The following is a 27,829-nucleotide window of genomic DNA, read 5'->3' as shown; positions in this document are numbered from 1 at the left end:
TTATTTTGCACAGTAGTTACCTTTGACTGATCTTACTTCAAACTGTGAGGTGCAGAGCCACTGCAGGTGGGCCATGAACAACCAGAGGAAAAACAAAACCATTAAAATATGTTAAGAAAAAAAAAATTGCTGAAAACTTGCTAAAACCTATTATAGCAGCTGCCAAGCTTCCGAAGTGGGTCATGCCAGAAAAAGCTTGAAAACCAACGACTTACTTAATTAGCACAGAAATCCCCATTTTTGACCTGATGGTGCTAAAAAGGATCCCACAGAGGAGACGACACACCGAGTTTCTTCGAAGTCGCTATATTTAATGATCAATTACATTGTTATTAATTTACAACTTCTGTCTTTTACAAAACAAAGGTACACCCATTATACAGTATACAAATGTACCACAACATGTTTGAGGAATGTCATCTTTGTAGAAGCCCCTGGTGCGTTTTTAAAAGTTTATTTTTGTCACACAGTATTTACAGCTCTCAGAGCTAAAAGCACCGGGACATGGCAGGACAGACACGAGTCTCTTTTCATGGAGTTCCCAGCAGCTACGGGCTGAGAAAGAGACTGCACGTTCAATAAAGTTCAAAGCTGCTGGTTTACTTTTCATTTTAAAAGGCCAAAGGCCCCAACCTTCATTTGTTTGTTATATGTACAACATAAAAGAGATATTAAGAGAATACTCAAATACGATAAGGTAGCAACAACAACAACAATATCTCCTGGACCACAGTAAATGCAAAATTACTGAGGTTGCAAGTTTGACCAGGTCTGGGCCATAATACATCAACAATGTTGACTAATACAGGAAGTCCAAGAGGTCATGGGATACAAACAGGATGTTAATCCAACTCTGTGATGTCAGCAGTGTCATGTTAAGTCAGCTGATCAGTGGATAAGCGATATTGAGTTAACGGTCATTGTAGTGGCTTTTGGGGAAGTGAGAGCTCAAGTAAACATCCACTGCCAGCCGTCTGTCAATCATTACAGATTCTGTTAGAGTTATGCAACAACACATTAGTGCTCAAATACTGTATCACAACAGGTCAAGAGTGTAATAACTGTTTTGGCTGGTCGAGCACCTTGAGAGGTTTCACAGTGGGAACCCAGAGATGAAATCACTGCTGAAGCAACAAAATCCTGCAAGAACCAGTCATGGTCTTGCCCGTCTTTTAAAAATAACTGGAAGAGATGAGTGTCTCTAATAAAAACATTAAGGCAGCAACAGCATCTCTCATGAGGGAAAAGTGATATAATCATAATTCTTTTTAAAAAGTCGGTGGAAAGAAAATAGAACAGCCAGATTCTGTAGCCAGGCAGAGATATAGACAGAACAAATTACTCATCCACAACAGATCAACAGTGAGCATCATGTGAGTAATTAGTAAAGCAAAGTGCAAAGTAGCAGCAGTTATAGAGAAGTATTGCTAAGTGCAGAAACTGCTTGCATATTTATCTTATTCCATATAAGACATTACACACTCCAAATACCCGCACAACCAACACACTATACACACGTCTATATTTCATAAGGCACATTAGCATGCTGGAAGCATCCTGGAAGTGAAGCAGAAAAAGACTTGGAACAGAATGGAGATTCTTTGAGTAAGAAGGGAAAGGATAAGGATCTGTATGAAAAATAAAACTTTGCATGCTGGTGATGACAATGGATGGACAGCAAAACCAAAAAGTTAAAAACACATGCACTGGGTAAAATGGGCTCCATGCCAGCCCAATCCAGTCCACACCTGTGCAAAAATATATGACACTTTCTCTTCGTGCTTCACTGACCAAACAAGAACACGTTTAAGACGAAAACGGGAAGTATTGACGTTGATGCAAAAGGGGAAGTCCTGGTTTGACTTCACTCCTCAGTCAGTAGCTTTGGCAGTGAGGGGCTCAGTTTCTGAGGGGTCATCCTGAGGAAACACCACATAACACACCTTCTGGCCCTTGTACGTGAGTTTTTCTGCAATAGAAAAGACATCATGAGCAGTCAGACTCAGATGGAATTACTGCTGACATAAATAGTTAATATGTTCTGTACGCTGGAAAAAACCAACTCACCAACTAATCTATAGAGCCATTTGGGTTTCTCCTTCCACTGCACACCCACAAAGTATACAGGGACTCCAGTCAACATGATAACCATACCCAGGCCACAAACCACTGGTTCAGAGTACAGGCTGAAGCCCAGCAGCACAGCCCAGAAGATCAGGTAGCTGATCGGGATCAACAGGTTCACCTACACAGAACAAAAACACATTTGTACAAAAACCCTTGCCACTGTAAATATGTTGATTTATCTGCAATGAACATAATTATCTTTTTCCTTACCTTTTTTTTCTTTTTACATTTGTAAACCCATACTGTCTCTACATGTAGCATCCAAATATATAAACATGTACATATATTTGTCTGGGATATTATCAAAAACAAATTTTTGACATTTAATTTAATGCTTTAATGTATTGCAATGTAATACTTATTTGTTTGTTTTTACTTTTTATTTTAATTTTCAGCTTTTATTTGACAATAAAAGTAAAAACAGAGAGCGATTGGAGGGAATGGCATACAGGAGAATGAACGTAAACAGAAAACAGGAAATAGTGGATGTTATTTGTGCACTAACTAATGTCATGTAACTGCCATTTGTGACACCAGGGGGCGCCAAAACAATATGCATGCTAACTCATTGTTAAATGGCAAAATCTAGTGGTACACAAATCAGACTGCTGGGAGCTCTCAGTTTCCTATGCTAAATGCACAGATTACTGTGACACATTCATTGCAGACTACTTTATATACTACTATATGAAAATTAGCGTGTATGTCTACATCACCAGTCTATACATTACACTGTCTTCTTTGTTTTAAATGCATTAAAATTGACACACTGTTCAGAGCCTTTGAATAAAAGTTTTTAAAAATTATTGATTTGATGTAATGGGAAGCTTAATTTTATAATTGATTTGCCTTTGTTTAAAAAAAATCTAATTATTATAATTTAATTCAAAATTAAATACTTTTATTTGAATCTGTCAGCTTTTTAAGCTTATTTCAAATTTCTATTTTTTTCTTTCTGCCTTACATAATTTTAATATTTTCATTTTTTAAATTCCTCACTATAATCTGCTTTTATTGTGGTTAAGTTATACCTCCAGATAAAACAAGTGCCATACCTTTATAGGTCTAGCCAGGTTGGGCCTTTTCTTGCGGAGGTAGAGAAGGCCGGCAATGGTTACCCCATAGGACAAATAGTTGATAAAGGACACATAGTTGATCAGGTTGTGTGTCTCCCCAATACACAGGATGACAACTGTGGCAAAGCACTGTAGGACAGAACAGGTTCAAACAAGAGAAAATTAAAGCACTGAATCTCTGTTTTGAAGCTACACAGCTGGATAAACCTGTTAGTGTGAAACGTACACAGAGCAGCAGGGCAGGAATTGGTGTGCAGTTTTTTAGGTGGATCATTGCCAGCAGATAAGGAAGGTGACCCTCTCTGGCGCCAGAGAAACACAATCTACCGAGAGACATATTTACACATGTTATACACGTTATTTTGTGGAAAAAGCGGGCATCAGTAAAAATAAGTAAAAATTAGGGTTTGGTGTGTTGTACAATGCAAGACAAAGCGTTTGTGCTGTACCTGGAGGAGGTAAACAAATATCCATTAATTCCTCCAAAGGTGGACAAAGCTACAGAGATTGGCATCACCCAGGAAAACATTCCCAGCAGTTTCTCCCCAAATGTCTGAAAAAACACAAAACGTGATTGTCCAGATGACCGACATGTTGACTAAATTAATTATTTATTAATTCATCAGTCCCCTCGATTACTGCACTAATTGATTGATTCACTGAAAGATTAAATATCCTTTTTAACAGCCTGCCTGCATACCACTATAAGACTATGGTTATATATGCATGTAGGTACGATGTAGGTACGAGATATAATTTTTTACAGTATATTTTCAATGTTTTTCAGGCGTGAACTCAAGATCGAGAAATAACAGTCTCGATCCTTGGTATGTCATTGAAATCCAATGACTTGTAATAACAACCGATGAAAAAACAACAACTTTCAGTTGCTCCCTCTCTACAAGGGGCTCCACAACAGGTGGCTCCACATGTTTGATTTGGCAGACGTTTATGCTGGATGCAATTCCTGATGCAATCCCAAAGGGGATTAATGTCTCAGGCTGGAATCAAACCAGCAACCTGCTACTTGCCAAACTAAAATAACCATTAATGATGCAAAATAAAACTGCGTGCGTAAGCAGTGACTGAAGTGACCGCTGCTCGACATGTGACAGGATTGCAAATACACAACTGGAGCCTGGAATGTCTGTTGACTTTAGCAGTATATGAGCTGAAACAGGTTTGAATATACAGCCTGAATTCCAAAAATGAGGCCACTGTGTGCACTGTAAACAAAAGTAGTTTTATGATTTGCAAATCTAATAAAACAACATTTTCACAGTAGAACATAGAAAACGACTCAAATGTTCAAACTGAGAAAATGTCCCATTTTAAGAAAAATACTGGCTCATTTTTAGTTTGTTGGGAGCCACCCGTCCTAAAACCCGTTGCTATGTTTTCTATGTGCTGCTTTGAATAAAATATGGATTCATGGGTTCAGTTATTGCATTCTGTTTTACATTTTCCACAGTGTCTCAGCTTTTTCAGAACTGGGTTTGTAAAATATCCAGTCATGGCGCCGGAGAGCTGCTCACCACTGCCACAGCATTAGAGCTGAGGAGCTCCTCTGGGGTCATGGAGGAGAAGTAGGCAATGTTGGTCATAGTGTAGACAAGGGTCACCAGTGGGATGGAAATGTAGATGGCACGGGGCAGGTTCCTGATGACAGGAAAAATATTAATGATATGGGGCAGAACTTAAGAAAAACTTGTGGTGTGTCTGCTAGCTTTGCTTATGCATATCGTACTTGCGCGGCTCTACGACCTCCTCTGTGACGTAGTTGAGGAAATTCCAGCCGCTGTAGGCAAAGGAGGCCTGGAGGAAGGCCAGCGCTATCTGTCCCACTGAGGGGTCCTGACTGAATTCAAAGGCCGCACTGGGCTGCAGGGCATCGTAATGACCTGGATGAAAGATGAGAAATATAGAACGAGCAAATAAAAACCGTAAAATAATTGTTGGTTCATCACTAATCATTTTAATGCAATAAAACCAGAGAGCAGATGAAACATGTCCAAAGCACAGAAATTACTGTTACCAATTACTGAAAAACATTTTTTATGCATGTGTGCACATGTCTGTGTGTTTACCTCTACAAATTTGGACAAGTCCTACTATTATAATGAGAACTAGCGCGAGAAGTTTTCCTATAGTGAAAATGTCCTGGATCCTTGTCGCCCAACGCACACTGGAGCAGTTCACCCAGGTCAGGAATACTGCACATATACACACAAACACACACAGCAGAAAAATCATTAAAGTTTTACGTAAAAAAAGTTAAAGGTTTATTCACAGGTATTTGTGTATTTCATGCAAAGCATCACGTCAACAACACATTTAAATTTGCAAATTACTCTCTCTCAATCCCTACTTTCTATTTCCTGCTTGTGTAAACTGCACATGTGTGGCCCTGCTCTCCTCTAGGCTGCTGACCTTGACATTATCACTAAGTTTTGAGGGTATTTTTGTGAAAGCCAACATAGTATCGAATGGCCCAATTCCAAGAGAGCCAAATCAGCCAAGCACAAATGTCTCTCAGTTGCGCTTACAAGCAAAAGAAAGAAAACGGAGACCTACAAATACGTCAAACAATACTGTTATTGTTCCTCTAAACTCCTAGGCTACTCAGGGACTAGGTATTTTCTGTCTTCTTTTTTGTGCTGTTCTGAAAGCACTTCAAGTGCTCTACTGAGAAGAAAGGCGCTATGTAAGTACCAGTCCATTTGTCCTGCGAGTGCAGATCAGATGCACGAGCTACACCTGCACAGTGTGCTCATTCTTTTACTCTGGCATCCTTGTCTTCCAGGCTCTTTCCTTCATTCTTCCAAATACTCTTTAGATTTGTTTTGCTCTCCGAATTCAATCCCACCTCTCCTTACATACTTAACACTACTGGCTCAACAAATTCATTATCTTCCAAATGACAAAGATCCTTGTTTGATTAAATCCCCATTTTCTTAGTTACTTCTTGTGTTGTCTCTAATTTCATGTCACACTCTTTGAGCCAGGCTATAACATGCTTATGACTTCCAAACATTTCTGATACTTTAAAGTCGTTTGCCCAGAGCTATGCACAACATAAATAATAGTGACACCCAAATAAATCACATAAAAATATTAGTGATGGGTTTATTGGGTGGAAATCAGTGATAACTTTACAAGCAGGATGAGAGTTGTCAGGCAGGAAAAGCTTCCCAGCCAGGGTATGTCCACTTTTTTGTCAACTCCAGTTATCTTCACAGCGTCTCTATAGTCCACTTATCTGTTGCTTGTGTTTCACATGCCCTCAGAATTGCAGGTGTCTTAAAATGAGAACATGGAGATTAGGAAACAGTTGAGCCCTCGGGGTGTATTAAAGGAAGATAATCTAGTTATTCATTTTTTGTCCCCTCTCTTGTTTCTTTTTTTTTGGGACCTATTCTTTTTTTGGCTCATATTTCACCTTCTCTCTTCTGACACTTCTTTCCTTCTCTCTTTTACCCACTAACACCCACTCTAGTGACCTAGCAGTGACCATGTCATCCATCACTAGGGCTAGAGTTTTCCTCCCACCACAGAAATCTGAACAAGCTGCTTCCGCTGGCAGAGGCACAGACGTATATACACACACGTGTGAATTTTTGGCAAGAGGTTTTGGAGGCACCGGGCAGAGCTTTCTCTCCCCTACAACACTGCTGTGTTTTATAGTCAATTACCCTTGGAGTGTTACATGAATTTCCGTTTCTGTGTTCCTGCATGAACCCCCACTACGACCTCCCCCAACTTTCCTCTATTCTAACCCTGACAGGAAGGAGGTGCCAGTGGCTTTGAATGTGACAGTGCAGGTAAATCTGTGTCCTGCTGTCACTGCTTCTATTGAAGGCTGCCTCAGCTCTAGAATACTAACTAATTACCACTTTAAGTCTTAATGGATTCTGACCCCAACTCACTGCAGATTTATCAGCAGGCTTTAACCTCAGGAACGCCTCCTCCTGGTCCAGGATCTGGACTCAGGAGTCACCACACTGGCAAAAACTCCCCAGTCCTGTCTATACATCACAAAATATCTGATAACAAAATCTTCAACGAGGAGACCTATGAGATCTAAAAAAGGATGCTGAAAGTTACAGATAGAGAGGAAAGAATGTAATTACATATGTTATATGGAGGAGATTAAATGGGCTTTGAGGAAAAATTCTAAATGAATAATGAATAGGGGTAAAACAATTCTGAAACCAAGAACAAAATGACTATGCAAGCATCCACAATACCGTACCCCAATTCTTGTGCCATGGTACACTTGTGGAACTGTTGGCTTAATAGTTTTTCTAGCTATAAAACATTTGTGATTTTGTTTTCAGCTGGAGAATTAGCAACATAATAAAATTAAATCCAAAATTCCTCTAAGGCCATTACAGAGGCCATTACAGAGCTCTGTGTAAACATGACATTCTTCTTGGCGTTTGATGCCTACCATACACTGGAAGAATCATGTCATTTGTCCAACGTGTGACAGTTTTTCCATCCCCTACAACGATAGTGACATTTTGTTCTTCTGAGCCACTCTGGTTTGTTCTGTCTTTAGGGCAGCCGCTAGTCTGATGATTCACCATGAGCCCTCAATCGAATTTTAAATGAGTTTTGTGCAGCATTCAATAAAACATCCAGTGTGTTCAAGGGTTCAGAGGAAGCCTGAACTAAACTCGCTCAGCCACACTAAAATAGAATTTGTGCATGACGTTTTTATTCTGAGCTAACATACTTGTGTGCTTTCTTAATTTGTGTCTACGTTATGCTCATAGTTGTTCTGACTCTATGGGGGGCTCCATTTTCCAAATAATGAGAAAGAATTAATACACAGTTGATACACGAACGTTTAGAGCAGTAGTTCAGATTGTAGTACACATAGTAAAATAAATAGAAATGGTATTTCCACTTTTACTGAAAACAATTTTACAGTCTTCTTTTTTGAAATAAATTGAAGTCAATGATCTGAACCAGTGATGGAGACATAACGTGAAACTTCTCCCTACTGTACCAACACAATAATGGACTAACACAGACTTCTTGCTGGAATATTCTCTTGGCCTTTGAAATAAAAACATCACATTTATAGTGACTGTTTTGTGGGATTGAGTATAAAATTAATGATGATGGCTCCATAAGACAAGTTACAGTGTTTTACAATTTAAAGAAATATTTAAAGAATACGGGGCGATCGTGGCTCAAGAGTTGGGCGTTCGTCTTGTAACCGGAAGGTTGCCGGTTCGAGCCCCGGCTCTGACAGTCTCGGTCGTTGTGTCCTTGGGCAAGACACTTCACCCGTTGCCTACTGGTGATGGTCAGAGGGTCCGGTGGCGCCAGTGTCGGGCAGCCTCCCCTCTGTCAGTGCGCCCCAGGGTGGCTGTGGCTACACTGTAGCTTGCCATTACCAGTGTGCAAATGGGTGGATGATTGTGTATAGTGTAAAGCGCTTTGGGGTCCTTAGGATCAAGTAAAGCGCTATGCAAATACTGACCATAAAGAATATAAAACAGTGTTGACTGCTGGAAAATGAATTTTTCTTTCTTTTTAGTGAAACTGATCAGCAGATGACAAACTAAACTGCAGGATAAATGAGCGTGCATGGCTGTGCTGCTGTGGGCTGTCGAGTGTGCCTATTCTTAGAAGAACACAGCCAGCTTACAACTGGACCTGTCTGGTTTTCACCAACACACGCACGCCTGGGTCACCCTGTGACTCTTGAGCAGTATGCTCAGCAGGAGAGGAAGGAGGGGGGAAACATAACTAGGCTGACTCGCATTCATAAACCCTCAACTAAGAAAAGTTCAGTGAACTTAAGAGCACCCTCACGAAGACTCAGCACAGCAAGAAAATATAACACATTAATTCTGGTGCTGGAAAGTGATGAAATATTTACTTTATCCTTCACAGGTAACTTTAACTTTTCCTTTTCTTATCCCTTCCTATCGACTACCTGTGTTGCCAATTGCCTGATATGATGCTGCTCATTTACATGCACCTGTCTTTGGTTTTTAAGGTGGATGGAACTACAATGAAAGGGCTTCAACTGTACATAGATGATTCTTTTAGGGTTCAGAATAATATGTTTTCCATCTGTCATCAGACGTCTGACACTTTCTCTCCTCACAGACTGATTGAGTTTCATAAGATATGAAGCTTGCATAACTGCTGATCACAGACGGGTGACTACAATCTTTCTGTGACTTTAAGTCTCAAGTGTGATGCCATAGACCAGATTGGAGGACAGGGGTCGAACCAGCTAGCCAATAGAAACATCAAACATCTGACTCGAATGTCTGGCTGGCCAATGGGGACTTCCATCATTATTGATGTGAAAGGTATTCTGCGCTTTTCCTATTTCCATGGTGCCCTGTGACAGTAACAATGCACAATAGTGTAGACACACCCTCTCATTAGCAGCGTCCACAAAGACTGGCACCATTATGTATTCTGACACTGATACTGAGACACACGCACACACACACACACACACACACACACACACACACACACACACACACACACACACACACACACACAAACTCATACCACACTCTAGAATACAACACAAAAACCCACTCGCACAGTGTCCCTTGCCCAAAGTAGGCAGCAGTTGTAGGATTCTGTTGCCATAAATAGTAGAGGGTACTCAGCAAATGCTAAGCCTGACGTGCGCACACACCCACATACGAAGCCAACCATCCCACTCCCCGTCTATCCCGTTTCCCCTTCTCCATCCGGTTCTGACAGGACCAAACTGGCTGGTTTGTGGATCGGATACATGCAAGGTCTGCTTGGGCCACTGGCTATTTAAATACAGATACCCCAACTGATCAGATTAGAGGCTGGAGATAGAGCATAACATTTCTTGTGGAATTATCAAATGACAATGACAGCCCTGAGCACACTGAAGTGTCACAGAATCACATTTCTTTAAGCCACCGCAGGAAATGGATTTGATTTGGTTTGATTAGTCTGGTTTACTTTGGTAAATGCACAAACTTGCCTAAGATGGAAGTACCTTTTTCCTTGTTATTATTTGTCTTCCAAACAGTCATTTATAGGAACATCGTATATAGGAGCAACAGTATTTTGGAAATATATGTACAAGTGCAAGTTAAAATAGATATTTTTCTTTGAGATCAGTTGCTTTTTATGTTGCTTTGGAAGCAGATGCTTGGTCTGATTTTACCTCACTGGGAGTCACTCTGGCTCATTCAGTCAGATGACTTGCATGTTGAAGACAACAGCAGGTCTGAAGTGTGATACTGTGAACTAGTTTGTCATGATGACACAGGCATAGGCCACACACATGCAGTCACGCAGAAGAGCAACAAATCTGTCAACCACTCATCTGTTTATTCCATGCCACCTGAAAAATCTGGCCAGCAACCAATCAGCTTGCCACTATGGAAATGCTAAGGAAAGCATTTATCCATTATTAATCATTAATCATAAATGGACAGTCAAAATTCAGGCTTATCAGAGTTGAAGTAAACTCAGAAAATGTTGCGTTCCTGAGGTGGAATGTTAAGCACTCCCAGTTCCCATGGTGTATTGCAAGCTGTATGAATGTCAAAGCTATTTTGCTCTCAAAAACCTGAGGGCAACAACTGTATTCTTAAATACATAATTAGCAATTTTACAGCAAGTTGTGGCCTGCTGCTGTAGAACAAGATGACTGACTGTATTTCAGAAGCAAAACAGGAAAGAAATACTGCCAAGGTCTTGCATTTGAAATGCTGACCTGAAGAATTCCTCTGTGGCAGAGTGTGTGACTTTATATTTAATAAAAAGCAAAGAATGTCTCCTTATCTTGTTCTTGAAAAAAAAAAAGATCTTTTACTGCACTGGATGCTTCAGTTTGTTTGGAATCAAGAACCATGTGCTTAGCATTAGCAACAATGTTTACCCTGGCAGGACAGTTCTAAAAACTGTTCAGTGGAAAATCAAAGAGAGATAAGACGTAAAGGACAACACTAAACTAGAATAAACATTTACTTAAACTATCATGGAATAGATAAATAGAGTTTCTAAGGCTGCTGGTGACTCACAGACACAAATTGTTGCGAGAAGTTTGGTGGCGATGAACGGAGGAAAACAGTGCTGAAAGGCCGGCTGCAAGACGTAATTGGAGAAGGTGAGCGCAATGACGGCCAACGTGGTTGGGTACATGATGAGGACAGCGCTCCATAACAACAGGAATCTAAAGGATGAAGAGACAGAACGGGATTTCAATTTAGAATAAAGTTCAGTGTAATAACTTGAGACTAAGTGGAGGGGGGGGGCTGTCACTTGTGGGCAGTTATTTTGACAAGGAAGGGACTTTCACTGCTCTTATAACATTATTCCATATTCAATAAACTGTATAAAAAATAGACATAGCTGCCATGATGTCATATTGGTGATGCTTTTTAAACAACTTGAGCTGAGCATTTGCACCCAACTCACTGGTGAACAGCTGGTGATTGATTTGTTACCCAGTGATGGTACCCTGGATAATCCTCCTTGCTGACTGTAAAAAAAAACATTAAAAAAATAACTTATTGTTTAATTATGACCTGAAACCAGAAACTAGACCCAGAAAGTGATCAGGAAACGGTTTACTCTGGCACAGAACAAGACAGTTGAAGACCATTAAGTCTTTCTGCAACCACAGAGGTTGCAAAAAGGTTGGTGGTTTCACTTTTCAGACCTGGATGTTAGGTCAGTCTTTTATACTGTCTTTGATTCCATCCCAGCTTTACAGTCACACCTATACTTAAACCTGTCAGCAAAACAACATCACTGTAGAAGTTGGGTCTTTACTTAACCTCCTACGACCTGGCGCCCACATATGTGGACATCACATTTTGGGTTGTCTAGACCACAACACTAAATTTTGCTCTAGCACATTAGCAGGAGCTTCAGCGTTCCATCTGTAGCTGCAGAGGATGTGCTCAGGCAAACACTCAGTGTTTGACACTCGTTTTTTGACAGCATTTAAAGCAGATTTTACAACCACTGTTGTAACTTAGAAAAAAAAGGATGTACTTGCATGCATAAAGCACTTACTAAATGCAAGCCATACTTGGTTATCATCAAGGAAGCATTGACCTGATGATTTTATTAAATTAAAAAACGTCAGAGGACCAAAGCCATTAAGCACATACTTTGGACATGTAAGGCTTTGGGGGAGTTTTTTTCAAACTCAAGTAACTCCAGAATTTTACTATTGGTGCGTTGGAAGTTGAAAACATAATGAAAACTTTAATTCCACCTCCAGAGTGAGTGCTTTTTGTTGCTTGTTCCCTTCTTATTCTTTCTGTGTTGGTATTCAACTGTAATTCAAAAACTCCTACACTAGTTCTTACTTTCTGCTGTTTTTAACATTTTTGAGTCGTTTGCTGCTGCTCCTGTGTTTAATCCTTTGTGGTACTTGCTTCATTCATAGTTCCAAAATAACCGAACAGAGAAAGTCAGACTGAACTACTTTCACAGAAATGCTTCTGAAGGCTGGCACAGTATATAACAAGTTTGACCTTCTCAGACTTAGAATGCCGCTCTATGATCAGCTGACACACCACATGACCTCTGAAAGTCATAAGACGCTCACAGATGATTGGTTCAAAGCCAACACGCCCATTGGACTGTTGCAATATAATTCATATGAGGAAAAATAATTCAGGGGGAAAGACGCAACAAGCTGCTACTGCAGTTTAGGAACATCTGTATTTTGAAAAATGCATCTAGAAAAATGACAACGACAGTACTTACCCTACTAGGCCCCCAAAGATTTCTGTCACATATGAATAGTCACCTCCAGACTTTGGGATGGTGACACCCAATTCAGCGTAGCACATGGACCCAAGGGTGCAGATGCCCCCTCCACAAACCCACACGATGAGTGACAGTCCCACTGAACCTGCATGCTCCAACACTCCTTTAGGTGAGATGAAAATCCCAGAGCCAATGATGTTCCCTTAGGAGAAAATATTACAGTGATTATTTATACATAAATATTCATCAAAGACTTCTTTTTGTGTGTAACACAAGATTTGCTTTTATTGGTTTGTGCTCCCAAAGCTGTCACACTTCAATTTAAAACTCCAGACATTTAGAACAAATGGCATTTACCATTTATCTGTAGTTTGGTGATGATTTGGTCAGATGTTTATACATTCAGGTAAAAAGAAAAGTAACAGAATAAAGAACACAAAGTAGAATCAAAGCGATTCCAAAAGTCTTATTAAAACTTTGGCTTGAAGGTCACAATACTCTAACAGTAGCTCTCCAAGCTATTTTTGCTAAAGTTGGACAACACACATCTGTAGTTAAAGAGAAGGAGAAAGTGAAGAGGAAAGACTAGCACAGCCATGATGGGAAGTAAAGAAAAAACTCTTTTCTTTCTGCAGTAAGGCATGTGACTATTGCTTTCACTTAGTGATTAATGTAGCTATATATAGTAATGCTTTGACATATGACTGCATGGTATGCACAGCCTAATCTCAGTGATTTAAAGCTGCTGTTTGTACAGTGTTCTGCCACAGTGGCTACAGGCATTCTTCTATTTTTCAGCCATCCATTTTCTTAACTGTTGATCCAGTTCAGGGTTGTGTAGAGGATGGAGCCTATCCTGCACAACTCCCCGGAGGAAGCAGCACTCCTCAAAGGTAGTAGTGTCCTGCAGAAGAACAATGTACCCCACCACAATGCAGAAACTGTTTAGGGATGGCCCAAGGAACAGCCAGGCCTCTAATTTCAAGATCCCACTCAGATGAAAATCTGTAGGATGAACAAAATCTGATTCATGGATCCATGGAACCAAGTGGACCCAACAGATCTGATGCTAACATTTCAGTGTTAAACATCACTGAACATGCAAAAGGTGTTCTGTCTATGCCCTGATTGTTCAGATCTTTCAGCAGAACATGAGAGACCAACACAATATCGGTAGGATATTTTAATACTGGTGATAATACAGGTGAAACCATCCATAAAGCTGCAATTTCATTTATACAAATAACTAGTATATTTAATAAGATAATAAAGTAATTTAGTCCAGGCTCATTAAAATGTGACTCATTAAAAATCAGGCTCAGCTGACTCCCTAACAAGAACAAATAAAGGTTCTCTGACAGCTTGGTTGGCTCAGGCACATACTAATAAGCAAGTTCAGACTCAGTCTGACATTTACATGCCCTCACCCCTACCAAAAAAAACGACAAAACAAAAGCTAGCACACATAACAAAGTAACCAAACAGCAGCTGTCACAGCAAAACATTGTTTGTACTGTCCTTCAAGTCTTTGTCCTCTTTGGAAAAGTGTGAGAAGAATTGAGTCCTCACAATAAAATATGACCCTGTCAACTGTAAATATTTTAGAAACTATTAAAACCCAGAGGCACACTATGGCCCCAAATGCTCCCTAATGATGCAGATCCAGCAATGAGATCTGAGGAACGCATTTTTCATTGTCTGATCTGATTGTGGAGGCCACTGTGAGATGCAGAGCTGTTACATAATGCAAGTGTTGTGTTTGTTATGTCATAAAGTTTGGCACTACAGCTGAAACTGTTAGTCACAGGCCTACTGACCCTCTCTGCATCATATCCCAGCACCATCTCTGAGAAATTTTCTCAAAATGACCTCACATTGCTCACCATTTTATACAAGCAAATACTCCAAATCTCCTGTGCAAAAGGGAAAATGAAGAATGTCTCATATTATGTGGGTTTTTTTTGTAATGCTGCATGTATAATACCTCCTAACGGAGGGGGACTTGTACTACTACGATAAAGCGGTGAGCGATGATGAAGCTGGTGGCATGAAAATAGTGATTAATGTCACGACTAATAGCAAGTGAGCAATTGCAGAAAAGTATATTCAGTGTGGTTAGAGATTAATAATACAGGACATTTGATAGTTGTGGAGTATTGTCTAACTGTAAGTGTAACCAGTGGTAATCAGTAGCTACCTGAAGGCTTCCCTGCTGACAGCTTCAGCAGTCTATATTACTAGAACAAGGCATATGAAATGCAATGTGAGTAGGCTGTATCTGGTGGGTAGTAGCATGACTCAAGTTGCCTGTGTGTACTGGCTGTACAGGCTTTCCTCCATCTGTGCTTGTGGCAAGAGTTCAGCATTATGCTAAGCTGATCTGAGCGTTTATTTTAATCTTAAAATATTAATGTAGAAGAAAAATGAGCAGTCAATCGTCATATTACCTGAAGAAATCCAACACCAGTTTCTTAAATGATTACAGACCTGCCACATTAACATGTAATTATGAAAATCTTTGTGTGTGTGCAGTATGTAAACGCCTTCCCAATGTGATCAGCTTAAACGCTTACCAGCAAACATCCAGGATAAGCAGGGCTGCAGAGTATGCACTGTGTCTCCATCTCTTTTCCAGCCCGGAGCACTTACAGGCTTACCACTTACAATGCATTATCTTTGTGGACCACATTTCTGTGTTTTTGATAGGTTATGACACAACACTTGTTGATCAGCACCAGTCTGTAAAGAGCCTGTGATCAAATTTCAGAGAGATGCAAAAGGCTCTCTCATTACTGATCGTGGTGGAAAGTGGAAGAGTGGTGACTCTAGATTTCCTTAGACCAAAAATCCCACACTCTCTGAAATGGGATGACAGGGATGACTGGTTATGTCTTCTTATTTGTGTGAGTGTCCTTGCCTTATATGAGCAACATGAATCCAGAAAGTGTTTCTCAGTACCAGGAGAAACTAGAGCTCTGGGAGAAAGAAGCTCTAGCGGTCAGTTCCATACCCAGGTTTGAACCCAGGACACTCTTACACCCCTCTGTGATGCAGTGGTGATCTGCTGTGCTCACCTGCTAGTTTATTTTGAACTTGGCAAAGGACTTTACTTCATGCCAAATGACCACTTGAGTTGTTGCCCACCCGATGCACCACTCACTAGGCAGGCAGCGGAGCTCTTTTTCTCACACACTCATTCAGCTGCACTGCCAGATACAGGAAGTCTTTCACACCAAATACATTAAATCTTTATAATACTTTAATATTACTTCAACTCTGATAACAAAATAATTTCACAAATATGGACTAAATAAAGCATTATACTGAAGGAAAAAAAGTGAGTCAAACGCAAAATTTGCAGAAATAACATTAACTGCAATTACATCTCATTTCTATCAGAGCACATTAGATGTGAGCATGGCTATGAAGATGAACTGTTGAACTGAAAATATTTTTAAAAGGCAAACTATTAACTGGTTCCTTTGTAGCCTCTTGACTGTCGCAGAATTCCACCTTTCACTGAACTGCAAAAACCATTTGTCCCAGTGATAAACATTTCCCTTTTTATTTGTTGGTTAGTAATTTTTTTCCACTCATTAAGACTAATTTTTATATTTACCACAACAAATGTACAAAAATGAGGAACTGTTATTGAAGCCACTGATTGCCACTGCCAAAACCCTACCCTGCAACATGTGGTTCTGAAATACAATAAAATATTTTCGTGACAGGATTCATTGCAGATTGAATTGAACACTAGAATAGTGTAGAAGTCTATAAAAAGAGTATATGTTAAATTTACCGACCATTTCCTTATGTACACTTACTGTAAGGGATATGTAAAATGCAACATCAGATTTTGGAGGAAACTACAAACAGCACTGCAACTTCCTGTATTTTGACAGTTATCCAATTTTTGCAGATGCACGTGTAAAGTAAAATTCATTGTCTGCAGTATAAGCGTATTTTATGATGTAACTGGTATGATAAGGTTACTGAAATTAACGATATTAATGCCTTGGTTTAGTCAGTAGACTATCCGAGGACAATGCTACAATGGTAACAGTAAACTCTCCCACTGAAGCACGTGGGAGATGTGCCGGTTCTGCGTGTCTGTCAAGTTCAGCTTTAGATCATCCAGCCACGTATGCACGCTCATATTCAGACCACTCAGACTGATGCAACAGTTTCCACACAAAGCTCAGAACCCTGCATTCATACATCAGAGCGTGCGTGCGTAACGGCGACTTTCCAGCTATTCATTCTTAGAGTCAGACAGTCACGAACCACGTCTAAAAGAAAAGTCACATCTTAGTCTTTATAGTGTCCGTACAGCAAATATAATACGTAGAATAAAAGAACGGACTAGAATAAAAGCTCATACGTACAGTGAGTGACTCACACTGTGTGTAATTATACTCTAACCTTGACAGAGAAAGAGTAACTGTACATCAGCCACGTTATAAGCTTTCCGTTCGGTCACGTTTCCTCGTCAGTTTTTTCCTTGTCGCAGAATTCATCACTTCGAAACACTCTCCGTGAGTTGAGCACGTATAACAAAAGCTGTCACACACTCACCGATGATAATAGCGCAAGCGCTCAGAAGTCCAATTTCTTTTTTCAGGGTGACTCTGTCGCTATTGGAGGAGTCTTCATTCTTCTTTCTTTTCTTTTTGTCCTCCATCTCCTCCGCCTTGCAAATGGGCTTCCTGGTAGCCTCGGTCCGGTCCAGATGCTTCCGACTGAACCAAGCTCCGCTTTACGGGCTGCCCTTATAACATCCCACAGATGAAGCAGGAAATGCGCATGCGTACAATGCGATCCACCTCTCAAACCCCAACCTTGACTCAGGTAAGTGAGTGCTGGCGTAGGCAATAGGGAACCAGTCCACTTTAAATAAAATTGTTCGATGAATGTGTTTGTAGAATATTGTGGTTAGATTTGTGAATCTGGACAAGCACATACTTTACTTTTTTCTTTACATATATTTTGCTTCGAAGGGGTCAAATATTTTAGTTTCGCAATAGTTCTCCAGGCTTTCTGGAAGTCTTTAAAAAAACAAAACAAAAAGTTTTGTTGGACATTTTTTGACTAGTCTTGAGACTGAAGAAGTCGCTTGGATGAGTGAAAACGCTACGTCCAGATGAACAAAATCAACTTTTTGGGATTTCCCTACCTCGATGATTGAGCATGAATCAAAACAATGGTCCCCAAACATATGCAGTAAATGCAGTAAAAATCAACCTGGATAGAAAAGCATATAGTTGAGCACTATCTGTCATTAATGACATTCCTATATGCGATCATCTTGACAGAGAACTGAACAAAAGGCAGCCAACATCCAAGGAAGAGCTCTGGAATGTCCTTCAAGAAGCCCGGAGATCTATTCCTGAAGATTATTGAAAGAAATGACAAGAACACTTTCACAGGGAGCTCAGGCTCTATTGAAAAATAAAGGTGATCATATCAAACATGGACCTTTAAGCTCATTAATATTCCACAAACTATTTTTTCCCAATAAATTTGTTATTATATTATTGTTAGTATGTTTATTGAAATATATAAAGAAATGGTTTAGCACTTTTGTGCTAGACTGTACTCATGAGGTGAATACTTTAAATGAAAGCCTGTCCTACTTTGGTAAAAATAGTCCAGTGCAAGCAACCTTATTAGTCCCATCAGAGTCAATTAGGTGAAATCCCTTTCCCTACAGACTATTGTAATTTGATCCTCTGCTCATTCCCTTTGTGTATAGAAAGGTCACCACATATCACATCAGTCAGTAGGTATTGAACTTTAGAATATCCCTGATCAAACACTAGCTATTGAGATTAGATTATTTGACATTTTGCTTTCTTCATGCCCTGTGGTACAACGCTAACTTACACACGTGTTGTGTACTAAAATCAGCAATTAACATTAAAAAATGTAAAGACTTTTACTGGCAAAAGTCCAAACACAGAAAAAAAAATTAAGAAAGGGAACACAAAGCAGAAATCCAGAGCAAACAGAATGACAGGACACATGGAAGGCAACAAGAGGAGCTCACAATAGGCAAGAGGATATATGGAAAACAAGGCACAGGCACAATGGAGCAATAGACCACAAGTGAAAAACGATGAAGACAGAGTAGACAATCAAAAAGGAGGGAAGGCAGGCAGGGGAAACAAACAAGGAAGAAAGAAATGCATCAAATCACAGAAGATACACAATGAAAAGTAATTCCAAAAAAAGAAAAGAAAATTAAAAGGCAATGCTTGTGACAGCAGAAAAATCAAAACTCAGTAACGTCACGTCATCATCTGGGTCGTGGGGTTAAGAAATCCATCTTCAGTCAGACTGTGAATTTAGCATTGGTGTAAATCACATTTTTTGGTTAGGATTTCACCCAAATCATTTTTTAAGGTTAACTTGAAAGACCATACAAGGCTCATTCTAGTGGTTCACATCTGCAGAATTAGTGCTTACAGCTGTTATATGCAAAGGAAATAAAAGTCCTTACCCAAACAGATGTTTTTGGTGATTGGGTGACTGGATTCCTTCTTAGATCTTCCTCACTCTCTTCCTAATTACACTAAAAAGAAGACTTTCTACTCATGTGACCTCAAGCATTACTGATACCTGCTATAAATGTTATTAATGTACACATATGTACAAGAGCATCCAAATCCAGGGGATAGTGCATGTGCTATACTTACTTTAAGGCACTTTCTCATTCACCTGTTCACACTCACACACACACACACACACACACACACACACACATACACACACACACTCCTGAATTTGTGACTGTCATGTACAGTGTGGCTTGCATTCAGACACAATTTGGGTTTTAGTGTTTTGCTCCACGACAATCGGGGCGAGTGATTAAGCAGCTCTGTCCCTTGAGTGTTTCCATCTGAGTTTCTATGTTTCACATTTCTAAGGACTCTTTACTTGTGTATTGTCCCCGGTTTGTATGTTTGGATCACACCAATAAAGTCATTAACTTGTAAAAACTTGATTTAATCTTTAAAATTAAATAAAATGTAATTTATTTGATACATTTTGTGTCATTGTCACTTTTAGATTATTGGAAACCCATTATTAGGTGACCTCTGATGTGTTGGCAAAGAACATGCCATATCATACTAAGTCTTGTTAAATGTTGAAGTATTATTATTGGCACTTAATATACTTTGATAAAAATGTATTAGTTTGACACGTTGCTTGGCTTGACTTTTCAGCAGCCAGTCTTTCAGCATATTTTATTGACTTGTTTATATGAGATTGTTTATTGCTGGTAATCAAAGATTCTTTTCTGGTGCAAGCTTGAATTTTCCTCCACCACAAAAACAAAGACCTTTGAGTTATTTTTACAAAGCAGGCAGCTGGAAACTAAGAGACATAAACAGACACATTATTGCTGTATTTTAGGAGTTCAAAACTTGCATAATTTGAGGATTTTTGTCATGTAATTGTGAGACATCAAGTGGAATCGTAAGATTCCCTTGCAAAATGCGACATTTTCAATTTGACTTCAGCAAATGATCTAAATGATATAACAGTGGGTTATTTCACAGTGTTCATTAGAGTGACAGCCTGGGGGAAGAAACTGTCTCTGTAGCGGCTGGTTTTTGTAAACACTGCTCTTTAGCGCTTGCTTGAAGGCTGCAGTTTGAACAGTTTATGTCTGGGATGTGAGGGATCTGTAGCGATGTTTTCTGCCTGTTTCCTAACCTTGAACCTGTACAGGTTCTGGATGAATACCAACAATGATCCTCTTTACAGACCTGATTGTCCATTGTCTGCTACAGTCTGGCCCTATCCTGTTTCATCCAGTTCCTCTGCACCTTTCCTCTGGTGTTTAACTACCTAGCAAACTTAACTACAGTTGGTCTTCTCTGCTGCCAGTGTGAGGTTTAGCCATTTAAGTAAAGACCTCTGTCCCTAACAGTTTTACAGCTTACGGTCAGAAGCAGGGTTTGTTGTAGATAAAAAATAAAAAACTAAATCTCCTACAAAGCAACTAGATGCTTGCTCGGTTCACTGGGTCTCAGTACATACATTTTGCCACCAAGGTGTGTATGCCAGGCTTTCTGAGGATGTCATCACACCATTTTAAGGGCGCTAACTGCACATGCAAGAGAATCCAAGTAGAAAAGAAAGTTGTATGATGAAAACAATACACCACAAGTGTCAACAGCAGCTCTTGTGCACATTTACAAGTGATTATATTCAGTGCCTTGAGATGCAAGAAAAATATGACTCAAGGAATAGTCCACCTCATGGTTCAGACTGAAATCACTCTCTTAGGTATTGGGTGGATTATTATCAGTTACTTTTCTGATCCTTTGTATTTCCATGGAGCCTAGCCAGCAGACTGAAGTCTTTACTTTACAGTTCTTCACTATTTTTTCTTTTTTACAATTCTAAAACATTATATTTAAGTAATGCAAATTCACAGCAGCGGTGGAAATGAGCTTCCTCCGAAGGGTGGCTGGCCTCTCCCTTAGAGATAGGGTGAGAAGCTCAGCCATCCGGGAGGGGCTCAGAGTAGAGCCGCTGCTCCTCCACATCAAAAGGAGCCAGCTGAGGTGGTTCGGGCATCTGACAAGGATGCCTCCTGGGCGCCTCCTGGGTTAGGTGTTCTGGGCATGTCCCACCGGGAGGAGGCCCCGGGGCAGACCCAGGACACGGTGGAGAGATTATATCTCTCGGCTGGCCTGGGAACGCCTTGGTGTTCCCCCGGATAAGCTGGAGGAGGTGGCTGGGAGGTCTGGGCTTCTCTGCTTAGGTTGCTGCCCCTGCGACCCGGCCCCGGATAAAGCGGAAGAAGATGGATGGATGGATGGAAGTTCACAACAATAGTCATCTGATATGACTTTATATTGTGCAATATTAGAGAGGGATTTGGCAATCCTCTGTGAACAAGCACTTGATAAGAGTGGGTGGATAAACTCTTTTAACAGTAAGAGACCGCAGGTAAACCTCAGGTCACGGAGGGGCACCCATCTACCATGACTGCTGGAAAGGACCACAAACTGCAGTAAAGAGTAGACAAGAGTCAGTGGTCGCATATACATGCAGAGGGGAGCAGTAGATGAATTATGGTTGGTGACAGCTAACACTTATCACTTGTAAGCATGCAGCTATTTCTGTATGTAAACATACACCAATAACTACATGCTTACATGCTCAACTTAAACAGTATATATACTAATATGATAAATGATACCAGCGAAGGATTTTAACACCTTCTTCACTGTTTTGGTCACTTACATTGGCTCTTGTCAACTCATTAAATTAAAGATGAATTAAACAAACTAATAGAAGATGTGTATCATCCATTAAGATCCCTGGTGTATGCAAAATAACTAATTATGTATGTGTGAGTGTTAAATCTATACTAATGTCTATAATATGCCTACCAGTCCACTGAAGGACACAGGTGAAAGAAATGGTAATGATGGCTGAACTAGGAGGCAGAGGAATACTCCGACCATATCTATGGGAGCAGTAACAGAGGTATGGATGTTACTATCCATCTACACCTCCAAGGAGTCACCAGGGTCATAAAAGGGTCAGGGTCTTAAAATTAAGCATATATCTAACTGTTTTTTGAGCAGGGAAAACCCGCGGCATTAATAATATTCTTAACTTTTTTATCTGAAGAAAGACATATTTACAAATAGATTTATGCTGTTGCATCAGGAATTGAAAAGTTTGATGCAAGAAATCAAACCTCTTTAGGCGTTTGAGTTTATTTGTTTTTAATGAAAGTATTGACAATGTTTCAGGTGGATTTACTGATCCAATAAATACACAGCTTACAATAGAGATTCGTACTACAGCCTAAAATAGAAATGGCTAAATAAGCACAAAAAAACCAAATACACATCACTTCTTCTACAGTTTAAGGAGTTAAGTCATTAAGCTGCGGCAGGCGAATGCTAACGAATTCAAAATTAATTTGGAGGCCGGCCTCCCTCTCCAAAAGGAGGGCCCAAACAAAGAGAGGAGATGCTTTGTTGGCTACAGGAAGGCAGGCAGAAACACTGGCTGCAGTGTGATGGCAGGAGGGGATGAGGAAGAGGAGATGGAGGGGAAAACAGCCAAAGTACTGCAGTGGCATAAGGGAGGAGCTGTGTTGCAAACAAATACATCACGGCATCCCAGTAGATGACATGCTCTACCGCCTGAGCTACAGCCACCCCATAATAAGACGATTAATGTACTTTAGGTTCACATATCACGACCCACTGACATATTTGTCTGAAATATTTACGCTATACTTGGCTTATGGTTGAATTAAACAATACAATTTACATCTCATAAAGTTCATTCTGTTCATCTGGATGTAACGTTTTCAGTGTGAGAAATGTTTCATTATTCATCTGAGCCAGTTCTTCAGTTTCAGCTGACTGCAGGCTTCACCAACCTTAAAAACATTACAGTTGTATAACAACCAGTACCAGCTTCATAACAATGAGTCACAGCCTCATATCATTTTGTTTATATGCAAATTGTCATGACAGCTGAGCAGAGTTGGGGAATGGCTGCAGTCACGCCATTACATGATTGTGACTGATATAATCTTAGCCCCCTCCTTGGTTCAGCGACAGTTGCTCAGCGATGTGCACTGTAAACAAACCCATATGGATTAATGTTTAAGGTTTGACACAGCAGGTAGAGCCATAAATTAAATAATATATATAAAAAACATTAGTCATTGTTAGAAATATGACCCGATGGCTTCGGATAACATTTTCTAAATTCTTTTGCAGTACATCAATAAGACCCAGTTAAACTTACATTTTACCAGGGTATTGAATCAGCCAAATTGTCTCAGCCTTTATATTTCTGACAGTTCAATAAAACATTTCGGTGGTTTCATCTTCTCCACTACAGTCACATTTCCCTATATGGTGTTTCCTTATTATAAATAATGGATAATGTGCCAGCAAACATGCCCATGTAGGTCCACAGTAGGTAGGTCTGGGTAAAGTAAAGTTAAAGTAAAGTAAAATTTTATTTTTATAGCACACCTCAAAAAAAAAATCACACTGTAAAAAAAAATTGTAATATAAAAGTATTTTATTGTGTATTTTACAGTTTTGTACTGTTCTTCTAGAATACCATTAAATTTACATAAATAGACTGTGATTTTACATTTCAAATGTAAATTAACGTAAAAATCAAACATTTCTTTCACTGAAAACGCTACATGCAGATAAAAAGAATCAACTTTTTTGGATTTCCTTAACTGACACACATAGACTTTATTTAATCCAACTCTGGGGAAATTCACTTGTTACAGCAGCACAAGGGACAGGAAGAAAACGGGAATTATATTAGAAAAAGATATATTAGAAAAACTAGAGCTAACCCAAAATACTATACTATGTACACATGATTAATATACACAGTAAAAATGCACCAAGATTTTCTTTCTATATGTACATAGAGTGCAGTGCATTGGGAGTGAAAATAATACACATGTATTTTTATTTTGCTTTATTTATTTATTTTACTTTTTGTACTTGGTTGACTCAACTCTTGTACAAGATTTGAATGTAATAGTAAGGCTAGTAAACTACAAGTAGAGGATAAACCAAGGACAGAGATGCAGAGGGAGGAGACAGGTAGAGAGGGAGGAGAAGTGGAGAGAAACAAAACAAGAGGGATGAAGCAAGAAGCACCAGAGGAAAAAGGGAGGAGAAGAGGCCACAGACCCAACAACACTTTAGTGCCGAGGACAAACTATCACTCTCCCTCATTCTTTCTTTCATCCAAGCCTTGATCTATTCTTACTGTAGAGCTTCTGGAGTGCCTGCTCCAATAGTTCGCCATACTGCCCAAATCACAGATCATTTGTTAACAGGGAACCCAGAGTTCTTGCAGTTGGGGAGCAGGGCTGCATAGCAACCCTTCAGCACTTCCTGTTGGGCCGGGGGTTGAACGCCGGTGCCCGTTGTTCACTGCCGTACCCCCTCTGCCTTTAGAAAAGCAGCCGGGAAGTAGTTGACTTACAATCGGCTTTGTGCTTCATAGTGAGGAGAAGAGAAATGAGCGGAAAGGCAAAGCACCCTCAGTTCACTGCAAGCTAAATCAAACAAGGGACCCTCTATATGATAATATACATTTCTGAGGGCTGACATTAAGATTTTCAGAGAGATGGTGCTCAGGGCTAAGTAATGTAATGTAATACATTTAAGATTGTGTGACAGTGTTGGTAAATGGCGTGGATTGTCCATTTTCAGCAGTAAAAAAATGTTGTGAGTGAAAAATGCAGCTCTGTTTTTTACCACTCTGCAGACTTCTGTGATTACAGCCAAAAGGCTTTAAGTGGTTCAAAAGCAAATACAACTCAGCTGCTTATGTGGGTCAACTCACATAAGCAGCTCAAGCTATTTACTTGAAATACTGATAGAAACTAGTGACACAGTGGTCAAATGTGTCAGCAAGACAGCACCAAACACTGTTAACTATGTAACTTAAGAAGACAACATTTCTGACCAGAAATGTAATTACTGCAGATAGCCACATTTTTATGTATTTACTTTGTCTTACTCTCAAAAGTGTCATTTCTTTGCTAATAAGGGTATTTTCTATTAAGCAATATCACTGTAAATAATTATAGCAGTAAAAAAGTGTAATATTTGTAAAATAATTCCAGTCAGTATTATTTATGTAATACATGTAGAATGTAGAATTATCTAGCACATGCTTCATGTTGCAACCCTGCAAACATGTTACTTTGGGGCCTGTATGAGGCCACTGTGGACAAACCCACACAGTCTCAAACGGGGCAGCCCATAGTGTATGCTGACTGTGGGCAGCCCACACTAAGCAGATACCCAAAGTGAGACCCATGAACCTGGGTCTGTGGGCAGCCCACAGCTAGATGGGGCTCCACCCAGGTTGCACAGATGGGCCCCACATTTCACATCAGTATTGCCCATAAGAAAAAAACTCCTACAGGGGCCCCAAAGAGCTGCCCACAAAGACCACGCCCCAATAAGTGCCCACATGTGCTCCAAATTTGATGTTGATATTTAGCCTGTAAAATTATGGATTGACATCTACAAACCCATAACTCTGCATCCCCTTAGAGATAATTTAGAAACAAAACAGAGCTCGCTTATTAAAAAAAGAAATTTTCTGGTGGTCAAAATCCCCTTTACGTCGTTTAAAAATATTTTAGCTACATTTTCCCTGACTTTTTCATTTCGCTTTGCAACAAGAGACACTTGGCAGTTAATGATAACCTTTGGATATGTGTTTAGTGAAATATGACCGTTACAGGTCCTTGTTGTTAGTCACACCTGCCACACCTGTTTTTGCTGAGTTGTTTGAAATGAAGCAGTGCTCCTTCAGAGTCATAGTAACAGCCTGAAAACAACAACAACAACAACAACAACAACAAACAAACAAAAAACAAAACATAAAGAAAAATGAGACAGAAAATATAAAAATAGATAAAAAAAATTTAATAACTAAATAAAAAGATCTTTGGAAAAGCACCTTAAAGTCATTTTTCTCAAAGTTTTTCTAATGTATGTATTGATAATATAGTAAACTGAGATAACCTCATGACTCAGAACAAACACCATGGCGTATAAACAACTACGGAAAACTATAAGATTAAAAAAACATATTGCATAAAATAGACATAGTTGTTGATGAAAGAAAAAACAATATCTCCATCTAGTGGACTGTATTCTTAGGTACAAGACCCATCCACCCTTTAATTTCCTCCCATCCATCCATCCATCCATCCATTCTCTTTCTCTTATCCAGGTCAGGGCCACAGTTGGACTGGAGGCTATCAGACTTATCATAGGTACTCTGGACAGATCTATCACAGGGCTGTAAAGTGCAACAATCACCACTAACAACAATTACAGAACAAGGAATTGTTACATATGAACAAAGCTGGAAACAACAAATGTTTACAACATAAGAAACTGTGGGGTGCTGGTTTCTTTCAGAGGATTTAGAGAAAGTAAACTACACAAAAACAAACAATAACAAATACACAGTAACAACAGCTTGGAGTAAATTAATGCAAGCCAACATCAATACAAATGTCTGGTTTGTCTTCATACAAATCCCTTAACTATAAAATCTGTCTGCAGTTTAAAAAAAAACAACCCGAAGATATAAATAGAAAGTTCCTTGTAAGCTGTTGGCTGGGTTTCAGATGCAGAACTGGTAAAACAAGCCCCTGGCTTCTGTTAGTATTGCATACATGTGCCATCTGACAGCTACTGACAGCAAAACTACAACAAATCTTGCTGAGGTAACTTTAAACAAGACACAGGCAAAAATTAAAGTTAACACAGGGACTGAGTTTTAGGACACACACATAATCACACACTACTTATTGTAACGTCTGTTTTTGTATTTCACATCATCTTGTTTCCCTGAATGCCCCCTTTCTGCCAGCCTACATGTCAGTAAAGGAAACTGCGTTCACTATTTTATTTTAGCATTTAAAAAACAGATAAACTTCAAGTAATATACTTTTGAAAGCTGTGATATAATATGGCGCTATATTGCATATTCAAATTCATACAGTTCGGGAATTCTAAAACAGAAAAGCCCAGGGGTAACATTTTTCTCTTTCAAAGAAAGAATCTTAAAGAAAGAGACACAACTGTGGCAATCATTCATGTGATAATAGTGATGTAATGAAATATGTGTCAGACACTGATTTCTTCCAAGTATTACATCTTAGACTTAAAGACATACAGCCTGTATCAGCATGTGGAAAAATAAAATGAAACAACACCACCAGGTGGCCTAGTAGGCTGTTAGCCACATCATCTCATGTTCCGTTTAAAAAAGAAAAAGAAAAAAAGAAAAAAAAAGTTTTATTC

The 27,829-nt window shown here is 39.5% G+C and overlaps 1 protein-coding gene and 1 long non-coding RNA gene across 2 annotated transcripts; one reads left to right on the top strand and one right to left on the bottom strand.

Annotated features, from left to right (window-relative positions):
* Window positions 1–290: 290 nt before the first annotated feature.
* On the bottom strand, window positions 291–17,772 carry slc7a10a (solute carrier family 7 member 10a). The gene is made up of 11 exons (XM_026175363.2): window positions 17,541–17,772; window positions 12,960–13,164; window positions 11,258–11,409; window positions 5,291–5,416; window positions 4,951–5,104; window positions 4,739–4,862; window positions 3,653–3,756; window positions 3,430–3,526; window positions 3,183–3,332; window positions 2,068–2,245; window positions 291–1,969 (listed from the first exon to the last, which is right to left on the bottom strand). The coding sequence occupies exons 1-11, from the start codon at window positions 17,644–17,646 to the stop codon at window positions 1,872–1,874; spliced, it is 1,494 nt and encodes a 497-aa protein (XP_026031148.1). The 5' UTR covers window positions 17,647–17,772; the 3' UTR covers window positions 291–1,871.
* Window positions 17,677–18,499, top strand: LOC145428314 (uncharacterized). The gene is made up of 2 exons (XR_013908598.1): window positions 17,677–17,813; window positions 18,278–18,499. It is a non-coding gene; the product is annotated as an uncharacterized LOC145428314 (long non-coding RNA).
* The last annotated feature ends 9,330 nt before the right edge of the window (window positions 18,500–27,829 follow it).

Source organism: Astatotilapia calliptera, chromosome 1 (assembly GCF_964374335.1).
Source record: "Astatotilapia calliptera chromosome 1, fAstCal68.1, whole genome shotgun sequence".
Taxonomy (NCBI): Eukaryota; Metazoa; Chordata; class Actinopteri; order Cichliformes; family Cichlidae; genus Astatotilapia; species Astatotilapia calliptera.
This window is presented reverse-complemented; position numbering and strand designations above follow the sequence as displayed.